Source organism: Ovis canadensis, chromosome 25 (assembly GCF_042477335.2).
Source record: "Ovis canadensis isolate MfBH-ARS-UI-01 breed Bighorn chromosome 25, ARS-UI_OviCan_v2, whole genome shotgun sequence".
NCBI classification, from domain to species: Eukaryota; Metazoa; Chordata; class Mammalia; order Artiodactyla; family Bovidae; genus Ovis; species Ovis canadensis.
In genome coordinates, this window is record NC_091269.1 from 50,284,723 (window position 1) to 50,297,960 (window position 13,238).

The 13,238-nt window shown below is 45.1% G+C and overlaps 1 protein-coding gene across 7 annotated transcripts in view; it reads right to left on the minus strand.

Moving 5' to 3' along the window:
* The window catches only part of KCNMA1 (potassium calcium-activated channel subfamily M alpha 1), a 764,306-nt gene that overhangs the window by 92,460 nt on the left and 658,608 nt on the right, over window positions 1-13,238 (minus strand). For 5 of the 7 annotated variants that reach the window (XM_069572206.1, XM_069572205.1, XM_069572210.1 and 2 more), the window contains exon 19: window positions 7,961-8,054. In XM_069572206.1, the coding sequence (XP_069428307.1) occupies window positions 7,961-8,054 (94 nt within the window). Of the gene's footprint in view, window positions 1-7,960; window positions 8,055-12,684; window positions 12,772-13,238 lie in introns of all 7 variants that reach the window. The other 2 variants (XM_069572203.1, XM_069572202.1) reach the window with 1 other exon arrangement.

The following is a 13,238-nucleotide window of genomic DNA, read 5'->3' on the forward strand; positions in this document are numbered from 1 at the left end:
CCTGCGGTGGTCCTCCTGGGAAATGGGAGTCTTGATAACATTGGGTGATTTCTCCTGCCTTTGTAGGCCTTTCATCCCAGTGGTAAGAGTGATTTTATTGTGTATCTATTATGTCCCATAGTAAGGGTATCAGGACATTTCTGAAGCCTCATAATTTGCATCAAATGCTCCTCCTGAGCTGTCCTCCTCCATAACCTCAGACAGACATGGCTAGGAACTCTTACAGTTCCTAGTGAGATGTGAGAAGTGAGATGATCTTTCAGAGATAATAATTTGCATGACTGTCTTATCCATTAGTTGGTGATGTTCTTCAGGGCAGGGAACTCATATTTTACTCTCCCACACGTTTCTGGAACCCAGCAGAGGACTTAGTAGATGCTCAATAAACAACCAAGTACCAAGAGAAGCTGATGATGAATGATCTCTAGTCTCTGACTATCTCTTCAATAGAGTACTCCAGACCTTCCAAGCAGACCAGAAAAAGTCCCCAGAGAAAGCCCATTCAACTTCGATTTCCTATAACAGTTTGTTTGGGGAACAGTCAAGGCTCTTGGGCTGTTTCCCACTTTACAGGAACAGCATCTGTAATAGGGCATGGTGACTGGGAGGAAGACCCTATAAATATATCTGTGACCATTCAAGCTACCTGGAAGTTGCCCAGAGCCAGCTGCTGTAACTGATCAGCACAAAGTACTCATGTTTGATGTCCAGTGGTGGTCAATACAGATGTTCTTAACTAAGCAACTATTTAGTGCTCCAGTGCCAGGTCTGAATATTTCTGTGAGAAGGGGCCCCATCACATGAAGTTTCTCCCACTGCTCTGATTCATGTAAGGAGCAGTTCTCAAAGTGTGGTCCCATACCAGCTGCCTCAGCATCACCTGGGAGCTTTGAAGAAATGCAATTCTCCAGTGAAGCCCAGACTTACTCTGTCTTAACAAGGTGCTGTATATCCCTCTGACGCATGCTTAAGTTTAAGGATCGTTGTCAAGTTTCACCCAGATGGATAGGCTTTGTGGTTCGATTCAATCCTATCATAGTTAACATCTATTTGGAACATACAGACTGGAAGGTTATAGTCCTATTCAACAGGGACAGGACCAGAGTGGGACCGTGGAGGGGCGTCAGTGCAGAGTTGAAGGAGATACCTCACGTGCCTCACTCTAGTCCCTGCTTTTCAAATGGAGAATGCAGATTTGGGGACAAAAGCAAATCCAGGTCATCAGTTCTGACTCTCTTTCTGTGACTCTCTGGAATTTTAGGGATTGTGTCAACATTTGATGGAAATTTCTAACCCAGATGCAAGTGACTCTCTTGCTGAACTCTATCTCCAAGAGCTAATCAGCATAAAAAAGTAAATGAAATATTCATTCTTATTAAGTACAACATATAGTTCAGTTTTTTACCCTCCTTGGTTTCCATCACTTTCACGCTACAGAAGGCAACCTGGCAGGTATTAACTAAGTCCTTCAGAGCCACATTCAGGAGCAGCAGGTCACACACACGCCTCTCTGGCTGCACCAGTCAGAGAAGACTGGAGGGGGTCTCAGGTGGTCTCCTCTAAAGGGGCCATACTTGGGTTTTCAGTACCATAAATGGTTCTAACTCAATGGATCTGCCGCTTTCTTGGGTACATCTTATTTCTGGGTGGGTTCTATTTCCTGCTATGTTGCAAGGATCCTGACCTTGAGATTCTGGCTCCAACCTTAATTCATCCTTCACCACTGCCTCCACCATCCTGGATAATACTCATCTCTTCTGAGACACGGCTGCCCCTGCCCCCACCCCCAAATCCCACCAGATAGCCATCCTGGGAGCCACCTTGAGAAAACCTTCAGGCCACTCTGGCCACTTTTCTGTGTCTCTACTTGCACTTTTTTTTTCCCCTACCCAACAAATAAGCAATCAAGAACTGTTGCTCCTAAGTATGTCATCTCTTGCTAGGCAGCCACTGTTCTCAGAGGAAGAAGGAAATTAGTGCCTTTATGTTTGGGAGACAAGCAAGGAGATCTGACATGTTCTTCAGTCCTGGAGGAGAGTGGACAAGATGCTCTTGAAACCAGGGGATGGGATAATGACCCTCTGCTGTGCATGCTCTGTGTCCAGGGAGCTGTGTCCAACGCACCCCAGCCCTGGGATGACGAGACTCACCATTTCTTTCCTCTCCAGTCCTGTGGGGGCCTGTCACTTGTGATTTGTTTGTGCATTAAGAGGTGAATTTACTCAGCTAAGCTGTCCCGGCTTTCCTTCTTCATTCTGCCCAGTGGACGGAATTGTAAGAATGGCATTCTGTCTCCAACTCTGAGTGGACTCAGGCCACTTTGCCATTTTCCATTACTAAAACCTTTCAAGCTGGCAATCCTAACAGAAAAGACCCAGTGAGAGGTATGAATCAAAAGGGAAGGGATGGAACTTAACAAGCAGATGAGTTTATTTCACTTAACAATCTGTTAGTGCCCACAAGGAAGATAATCTGTTTTTCTCCAATCATATTTCCACTTTCATTCAGAAAACAAGCCGCTCATGTTTCCTGGGTCTTAGGATATGAAGCTCCTTTCACAGTGTTCAATTTATCTCTGGGGCACTGTCATTTATCCTCACTAGTCTGGCTGAGGGCTATCTCTTTGTGGAAAGTGTCTACTCAACACACCCTGGGTGGATCCTCAGGGCCCATGGCTTCTCATCCCAAGTCCCCCAGCACCTGAGGGAAGCGGTGTAACTGATGTAGGGAATGCTATATGTCCTTCTTGGGAAGATTGTTTAGCCCACATCTGGCCCACAGTTCGGCAGCAGACCCTGAATGATTTGGTACCCAAAGGACTTTGGCAGAGGCCAAGGCGGGGATAAGCCTTCCCTTCACACCTCTGAATTTATGTATCATGTGTCTCCAGAAGGCCCAGATGCAGGCTTCTGAACCCTTCCTTATGCCATCATCAGTGATCCTCTCAAAACACAAGTTAGGGTACCACTTCCTCAAAAACCTGCAAGGTTCTAGCCTACGACAGGAAAGGCCTTCATGACTAAGTGCCAGAACGCTCTCATATTGTCAACTCTAAGAACCTCTTTCTCCAGCCACTTGCAATGGCCTAAGCACTATCCTTTTGCCTCTAGCAGGTGCAGGAGTGAAGCAGTAAATAAAATGGATGTGGAAACTAAACCATTTAGGTTCATGTCGTCCCAATTAGGTAAGACTTACTAGATTTACTACTCTTTATATCTCTGTGATTCAATTTCCTTATCCATAAAATGAAACAGTGGCCCCTCCTCATGTAGTTACAATTCCATGAAATAATAAGCATAATGCTCTAGAAATGATGCCTGGCACCTGGTAAACAGTGGACAAGGGTGGGTAGTGCTATTAGTCAAGGGTTCTCCTCATCCTTCACAGCCCAGGCTCAGCCTCCCAAACTAGAGGCAATGAGGGTTCTCTCTGTTCTCACAGCCTATGTTGGTAGGTCACCACCCTGCCCTTATTCTATTTTGCTGTATATTCTTGTCTATCTCCCACATTAAACCAGCAGCCTTTTGAAGACACAGGCCTGAGTTTGATCCCTGAGTTGGGAAGATTCCCCTGGAGAAGGGAAAGGCTACCCACTCCAGTACTCTGGCCTGGAGAATTCCATGGACTGTATAGTCCATGGGGTCACAAAGAGTCAGACATGACTGAGTGACTTTCACTCATTTCACTAAATCCATATACTCTGAAGACTATAACCCACTTTATTTTCATACCCTCAAAGACCTACAACATCTTGAGTACAGCAGATTCTCTCTAAACCTTTCCCAGATAAAAATTAATCTGAGAAAGGAAACAGAAGTGGGCAGCTGAAAGGCATAACCTTTGGGGGTGCATTTGAGGACAGAGCAAAGGAGCCAGGGCATTTTCCCCATACCAGTCTATCCACTCAACAGCCAAAAAGCATCTGTGAAGGCAACCACTTGAAGGTGGTCATGAAATAAACTGAATGTGATAGTACATGGGGCTGGAATTCAGAGAATCCAAGAATGTCCTTCAACTGTAGTCAAAATGGTGTCCAATGAGCTTTTTTTTCCCTAGAAAGTCTTTCTAGATAGATTTCATTGAATAGTCAATGGGTCTGTGTACATGCTAAGTCACTTCAGTTGTGTCCGACTCTTTGCTACCTCATGGGCTATAGCCCATCATCCTCTATCCCTGGGGATTCTCCAGGCAAGAATACTGGAGTGGGTTGCCTTGCCCTCTTCCAGGAGATCTTCCTGACCCAGGGATTGAACCTGCGTCTCATATCTCTTACATTGGAAGGGAGGTTCTTTACCACCAGCATTACCTGGGAAGCCCTAATGGGATCTGGCAGCACCCTAATGAAGCCAGAACACTCTCATATTGTCAACTCTAAGAACCTCTTTCTCCAGCCACATCAAGCCACTTGCAATGGCCTGAGCACTACCCTATTCCCTCCAGCAGGTGCCGGAGTGAGGCAGTGAATAAAATGGGTTTGGAAACTAAACCATGTTGGTTCATATCTTCCCAATTAGGTAGGACTTACTAGAGTAAGATTCCTTACTAGATTCCTTACTAATTAAGAACCCTTGACTTGGTTATTCAGAGACAAAGTGCTTTACTCTAGAGCCTTAAATGGAAGGAAGACACAGCTTTCCTTACAAGGCACACATACACTGAGTAGGGAGAACTGGGCAACAGGTGCTTGGTGATTTTAGAGGGAAGCTAGGAGAGGCTCCTTAAACCATTCCATGTTAAGAGACCAACACTGAGAAGAATAACAGGGCCCCGGTTACCTCCTCAGTCCACTCCCTTGCGGGATCTGAAGCCAAAGGTCTCTATCAGGACGCACAGACCCCTGACTTGGAGCACAGATGCTTGCCATTGGCTCGGTCTGGTTGTGAGGGCTGTTTTCTGAAAAAACATACTGCCTCAGGATCCAGACACACCGAACAAGGCAGCTCATCTAATGATGGTGCAGAGTGAAGTGACGCTCGGAAGCCAGGGTAGGCCTGCTCCCAGAACAAAGGGAAGACAAAGACCATTAGTACGGAGTCCCTGCTGCAGTTCCTGCTGGCAGATGGCTTGCAAGGACCCCTCACGCAGGAGCATGTTTTACTTGCAGAGGCCACAGTGGTAAATTAGAGCCCAGCCTAGCCCATTCTGGGCTCTCCAGTTTCTCTCGGAAAGTTTCCTATCACTGCCCATAGGCCACTAAAACCTGCCCGCATTCAGAATGATTGATTCTGCTCAAGCAGCAAGCCACAAACTCATGTCGAAACACCCACTTCAAATGAGTCATTAGCCTCCTTTATGGATGTTTCAGGTCATAAGGAATAGGACCTGAGAGTCCCATCTCCTGTAGAGTAGATAGGGAGTGTTTGCAGATGTGGTTTGGGGTGGGTGGGGGGGACTCTGTTTCCTGTCAATCAGCAAGATGAAGCTAGAAAAAAATCAGCCCTGGCAACTTCATGGCCAGAGTCGGTGATTCAAACCCAACCACCCATGGGCTCTTCATTCCTACCCTGGAAATGAAGGGCAACAGGGCTCCACAGAGTCTGTGGAGTCTCCACAGACAGACTCCCATCTTGACTCTGTAAAGAACCCGGAACACAGAAAGTTGCAGTCAAGGAGAGGAATGTCGAAGACTTTCTGACGTGTCATGGGACAGACCGTTCCAACTGAGCACCGATTGAGGTCGTCATGGGCTGGTGGGGTAAACAGCTCTAGTAACAGCAGCCCCAGCAATAGCAGCAGCCCAAAGGCAGCAACACCAGAAACCTGAGTTCTGTAGCTCAGCAAGTTTCAGCTCACCGCCTGACCCACGTTTAGCAATTCTGATGTACCGCAGAGTAGACAGCCCCAGCCTGGGATGACTGCCTCCCTCAGCCCCTCTCCGACAGGCAATGAAAGCAAGACCCACTTTGAAAATTCTCCCCCATCATGCAAACTGACACAGGCATGCTTTTCAAAAACCCACAGCCAATCTGTTGATCATTACTTATTTACAAAGGCCTTCGGGCAGAAAGTCCTGTAAAAACCATACTTGATACGGTATATACTAGCTTTTTCTGCTTGTGGAAAAAAAGTCCCCCCAAGGCTACCTCAAACCATCACTTTCTATTGCACATAAAATGTAGCGTGTAACACTAAAGTATTTAATATATAGGGTATAATATATCTACAGGAAAGGCATTTGTGTAGAAGTATGTTACCCCGGATTTGGTAATTTGATGTTTTGCTGAAGGCTACGACTTAAAAAAGCTTCCACCTCATACAGAAGACCTGTCATCTTGGTACCCAAGAGCCAACAGAATAAAGAAGTACCCTTAAGCAGCAAAACTTTGACACAGCTTTGAAGCATATGAAAACAGTATAACTCCTCAGAATTATTATTACTCAAGATCAAAGAAATGAGCCATACTTTACATAGCAAACAGGGACAGGGAATTTGGCTCCAAAGGTTTCAGATTTTTCAGACTTCTCTTTATTTATTTATTTGCTTCTCTAAATTTAGGCAAAAGAAAGCGCCTGGGCTTCTGTCTGTTTTCAATGGATAAAACTATTAGCATGAGATAAGGCGATCACCTAATGGTGAGTCAATAGAGAGTGGATGGGAGCCTGACAAGTGGCATTGGAAAAACAAGGGCTTGGCAGTGGGCACGTTTTATTTCTCCTCATAAACTGTAAACAAGCAGGCAAATCAGCAGCACCCAAGCAAGACTGAGCAAATGGGAAACAGGAAGCACTGAACAGGAAGAGGGGATTGTGATGGAAAAGGACATGGGGCTGGGTGAGTCTTCTGGGACTTGCGTTCTCGACCACATGAAGAACTGCCCTGTCTCCAACCTAGAAAGGTGGCTGTGGAGAGGCAGGAAGAGGCGAATGCTAGGAAAAGGTGGGGAGGGGGAGGAATTCATCCTGATTTTTGTATCAATCATCAAAGGGAGGAGAATGGCGAATGGCAATGAGAAGAAGAAAGCACCATCAAGATGGCAGGTGTTTCCATGGCAGGGAACATTTAGGGAAAGCAGTGCAAACCTGAAATCATTCCTGTTTCACTGAGATGCTGGAGAGTGAGGGTGATGGGGGAAATCAGCACTAGTATTGGCAGACGAATCAGAGACAAAAAAAAAGGGAGAAGAAAGATGAAGAGGCCAAGAAGAGGAACCAAGAGAAGTCTATTGAAAACTGGCTTCACTTCCTTTTCCTAGAGGAAGCTGCAGTCAAGATAAAGAGAGGGGAAGAAAGGAAAGAAAGAAGGGAGCAAGGGAGGGGGCAGAGAGAGGGACAGAAGGAGGGAGGGAAGGAGAGAAAGAGAGCAAAAGAGTGCACACAAGCTCTATTTCATAATTAATATTGCTTTTAGCCTGAGCAGAAGTGGATTACTTTTGAACTTTGCTTTGGCAAGTCCACAGATTATTAGACTTTTTTATCAGTCAAAATCAATTAACAGAAATTTGATTTCAATCGACAGGATAAAGAGAAGGTAATCTTCAGGTTCATTTTTGATTGTGATGATACATCTCACATATGGCCTTAAGTACAGAAAACAGTCCTCGGAGGGACTCCAGCGGGAAGAGACTTGCCGGAGGCAAACTAACCACACGCGCCCCTCTGATTGGCTGCTGCCGTCATTAGTGCCACTGTTGTTTAGGAACTACACATAGACAGGGCATGGTGACAGCTCAGACTTTAAAGCCTATGTATTTTTCAAACAGCTTTTCAAACTGTTTTTCATGACAGAATTTTTTCAGCTCTATCATTAACTGCTGACAAGCTGACAGAATAAATACTCCAGCCTTTAAGAAGCCATCTAACGATCTCGTCCCCTCCTCCCCTGCGAGCCTGCTAGGGAGGGGAGCTGCTGGGCCCCTGAGGGTTGGTGGGGGGGGGGGGGGGCGATGAGAGGAGATGGAGCAAGAGAGGGACCCGCCACCAGGGGACCCGCTGCACAGCCCAGGCCCCTATCCATCCTTACCTCATCAGCTTGGGCGAGGTGCTGGGTGAGTTCCGCATGCCTCCGTTGCGCTGCTTTTTTTTGGGTGACAGTGTCGACGGCTGCTCATCTTCAACTGGAAATACAGGCAGCTCATGAGATTATGAACAGTTTGAGGGCAGACTGTGAAATACAGGCAAGATATCAAAGGACACACACTTACGGCTCAGTCACTCACTAGGAATTCGTGGCCGTGTCTTAGGACCCAATGACAAAAACCAAGGCGTTAGTCAAAGAGCCCAGCTTAGAGGAGGTGAGAGCATCACCTCTCAACACTCCAGCATTTGAACATGCACTTTCAAAGACTAAAACAGTTTATAAACACCCTGCCAATAGAAAGAACAGAAATTGCAAAAATATGGATGTATATATATATATATATATATATATATATATATGGGAACACGCCATCATTCTGCTTAGAATTCATTTTGGTTCCTTTGCCTTGCTGGATGACCAAAAATCGCAGCAGCACGAGAGCTGCCAGCTGGCTGCTTCTGCAAATGAACCAACAAAACCGGTTCCTAATTCCTGCACGCCAGAGGAAAAGAGCCTTGGAGAGGCAAGGACTGGAGGCCTTAACAGCCAATGTTTCAATCCATCAGGACTGGGAACATTGGTGGGTTCTGGCCCAAGAATCCCAGCCCAATGCAGCTCTTGTCCCTCCACCTCCCAGGAGAGAGGGCCTGTGGAGCTGTGCATGTGGGGTCCTTTCTTAATTCATTAAGACACGAGAAAGGGGCTACAAGCACCCAAACGAAGGAGCAGGTTGCCATTGAATGATATCTCTGATGATGCGGGGGGTTGCAGGGAGAGGTGTGGTGGGCAGGAGAGCAGGGCAGCAGAGACTATTGGAAACCACAGGTTGTTTTCCAAATGTTTAAACCACACAGATCGCTAAGCAATGTGAAGCTCTGCTCACAAACAACACAGCATACGCTATTGCTTTTGCCCAAAGACACCCACTAATAAGCTCTGGAGATATAGTAGCCTGCATCGTGCCTCTTTTTTAAGAGAGCTGCTTGATAATTAGCAGATGCATACCCAGCCTGTCACCCAAGGGCACCAGCAGCAAAATCCTAGTCTTCCTCTCCCCACCCCCATGATTCAGGCTAAAGCTGTAATGTCAAGAGGGAAAAACAGGATCCTTGGATTCTTATTGTTGACTGCAACACAGACTGGGAGGAAGCATCCCTGAAACTCAAAATGACATGCAGTTACCTTAAAGCTAAGAGGAGAAATATTAGCAGCGACAACATCAAAAGAAGCTTGATAGGTGTTAAAGGTGCACAAGGCTTAAGTGGGGGAGGAGATGCCATCTCAGCTGCTTGATATTATCCAGGAAGACCCATATCAGAACGTGCATGATATGGTACTTCTCGAAAAACACTAGACACATTTAATTTTATGATATATGGCCTCAAAGAGTTTATAATAATCCAGTGCTAGTGTTAGTCACTCAGTCGTGTCTGACTCTTTGCAACCCTATGGACTATTGCCCGCCAGGCTTCTCTGTCCATGGGATTTCCCAAGCAAGAATACTGGAGTGGGTAGCCATTCCCTTTTCCAGGAGGATCTTCCCAGTCCAGGGATCGAACCCAGGTTTCCAGCACTGCAGGCAGGTTCTTTACAGTCTGAGTCAACCAGGGAAGACCATGATAATACAACTACCCTCTAAATCTGCTTCCAAGTATCACCCTTGGTACACTCCTTTATTCTACTGTTAGTCTGAGGTTGTCTAACTTTTGGCTGACACAAGGAAATGGAACAAGAATGTAGTTGGAAGTGAGAGCGTGACTGGAAGAAATAAAGGCAGATCAATCACCTGCAAATGCCCTTAGCCCTTACACTCTATCACCTGCTGCTCCCCCTGCACAGGCTCCCCTCCCCCACCCACCCCGCCCGCCTCACGCCCAGGCTCAGGTTGTGACCGTTATCAGTCACTTAGGTCTCCAGGAAGGACTATGTGGCTGGAAGGATATCGCATCTTATCAGAAATGAGTATCCACAAGCAAATCACAGAGACTAAACAGCACTTAAAAGATTAAAGGAAATAAATACAAGCCACATAAATGGTATTGAAAAAACTCACTTAGAGGTGATATGCATCTCTCAGTAAGCAAGCAGGCACTCTGTTCTAGACCTGCATTTATCTTCCTTTCATAGGAGAGGGGCCAGGCATCCCAGGCAATGATGGAGTAGAAAGGGAGTAAGATTAAGAGACAGAGAGAATATGTATGGGTCTAAGTGTACTTTTGCACTTTCCCCACCTTGGGATGGGGTAGAAAGTCTTGCGCTGACTACCCATGTAATACAAAGTCATCTTTTAATATGGGCCACTTGCAAGGGTTGTATTTTGTTCAAGATGACCTGCATTAGTTGAGTAGCATGATGCACTAAATAACACACGTGCATGTGAGTTGATCTAGTAGGAGGTGGAAATTCTTTTCTTCTTATCACACAAGCCTTCTTATGGTTAGGATGAAATGTCCAAACATGTTTTTTACCTACCCTAGGCTAGCTTTATTCAAGCCCACCAGATGTTGCCACGGTTTTGTCCAATTACACAATACGCGTGTATTTGTTGGAAGTCACAGTCTCCGGCATTTCTGCTGGATTCTTTTGCTTAACTTTACTTTCCTCATTTACACTGGCTAATGATACATAACCCTCTCTTGTTAAGTGCCCATTAACCTGGCGCCTGGTCTATCTGTGTACCTGCAGTGATCTTCAGATGGAAGACTTGCAAGTTAATACCTGTTCGCCAGCTCCAGGGAAACACCCAGTTCCGGTGCTAAAGTCAGGCCTCCTACTATGCAAGGAAACGATTTATTTTCATCGCAACTCAGAAAGCTCATCCATCATAATCATACTGCATTTAAACTGGGATTTGTTCTCTTAAATGAAATGCATGTTCAAAGGTTTCCTCGTGTACTGGAAATGCAGATCTGTTCCCTGAAGAGATGGGGCAGGGTAGGTGGGGGTGGGGGGCAGGGAAATGTCTCCAGCTTAAATATACGAACGCTGTGTAATGGAGGCCATTACACGTGGCTTGGATCCCACTAGAGGAGCCGCGATCACTTCTGCCTCCTAAGTAGGATATAAACCATATTTAATTATTATCCTTTTATATGGATTCCATCAATTTCTGCATATATAAGGAAAGCAGATTGAGGAAAACTTTTAGTTAAGCTATAAAATATAATTTTCATCTCGTGGCTTCTGTGACTACATGAGAGGAATAAAAATTGAATTAAAAAGGGAGACTTACTTTGGTGAAAGACAAGTATCAAAGGAATGGGCTACTACCTCATGCCAACACACATGTCCAGGTTCCCAGTTAGTCTGGTTTCTGGCTAATTATAATACACCTCTGTCTCCGGCATTTCCACCAAGGTCCTCCTGCTGCGGAAGCAGTAGGAAGATAAGATCTTTTAAAGGAACCTGACTTACCAGCTTCTTTAAAACACAAACAAGTCCAGGAATCCAATGTGGAATTTTTATAGGAGCTGAACTCCATCCAGTCTCTGAGTACTCATAAAATTCAAGGGCTTGTTTTTGCACATCCCTAAGTATAACACTTAATGTGCTGTTGTAACTTCCCAGTGCTCGCTTGTCTAATAGGCACTGAATCTAACAGTTTTACAGTTTGGGAAGACTCCGTGCTAGAAAAATGTCAGGCAAATCTAATGAGCCTTCAGATCCCTTGGTTTGCGCTGGAGTTTAATTTAAAGTTACAATGATGTTTTAACATGTTTGCTTATACTTGACTAAAGAGGATTCATTATTTCAATGACATAACCTCCAGACAATGTTCTGGGAATTGATTTAAGATGTGGTGGTAATTCCAACAGCCTTAATGCAGAGCTGAACATCTGTAACAACATTTTACTCAACTTTTCATCGGCACTCTTCTCTAAGCAAAACCAAGGCAACGTCTTCCAGAAACACTGGCCAGAACTCCGGGCTCCCTTCAAGATGATCATATACTTTACTGCATTTTTTTTAAAAAGAGAAATCCCTTGCTTTATTGGCCTAGCCAACTTGTAAACACTGTGTCAAGGTTCATCAATGCCTCTCCATGGGCACTTTGAGTAAAATGGGGCAACAACTTCAGCTTGCCTACATAGTCCAGAGCTGACCCAACTCTCAGCTCCAGCCTGGGGCACATTCCTTTGTCCCAGTTTCCTCAGCAGGGTTTAAGGGGATGATGCCCTCTGAGACTTAAAGGTGAGTTTGTTGGCTGCAGTTAAAAAATAGTTCAAAGCAAATAAACTCGGAAATGTAATAAAAGGCAAACAACCCATAAACATGAGTCAACTGGCTATCTCCATTACGTTATTAATCACCACATCTGGCGAAACCCACATCTGCACACACTTAGCAGATCATTAGTAATGTCATATTCACACTGGAATCACTCAGAGTAAGAGGCATGCAAAGTGGTTTGAACGCAGAGGCATAGAACTAACAGGGCTTCCGACTGGAGTCCTGTGCAAGCTGCTAGTTTGGGGGGAGGGTAGTTTTAATGATTATTTATCATTTTGTATGGATTTTCTCTTTGGCATTTTGCTGCCCAACAAGCTAGATGCATGCTGAAATCCACAGTAGCACATCTTCCTTCTCCCCCTGAGCTCAGCATGTTAAGGTAGAACATTAAGGGGTGCAGTTATTAAAAAGTGGGATAGATTCCAGAGCTCCTTCACCTGGCTTGGTAACAAGCTGAGAATTGTGAGCTGTGTTCTTGAACTCAAATGGGTCTTTGGAATAGCGTGATCTAGCTCCAACCTTGACTGCCAAACAATAACAAGAAAAGAAAACTGAAATTAATCCTTTGTGAAATTTTTCATTGGAAAAGCTCCAAACCAGTTTTCACACTGAACAAAATTATAGTTTTAAATTAAAATGGAAGTTTCTTCCCTCACAGCTAAATTGCAGGGTTTTTCTCTTTTCCCCCCGATGACTTCTCGAAATTCTTTTCACTGCATTATTGTCATTGATGTCAGATGGGATAACGTGTCAGCAGACAATCTTGCTTGTGTCATCATTTCCCCAAATATACAGAGTTCCTCTCTCCCCCCACGATATATACACAGACACAGACAATTCAGTTTTGCAGAAAGACCAAACTCATTATCTTCCAAAACCTGCTAAAATGCATCCTACTGAATAATCATTAGAGTCCAAGTTATCAACCCTCAGTGTGAAACTATCGTTTTCATCTCAGACCACTGGCTTGGTTAGCTCCCTTGGTTGTGAG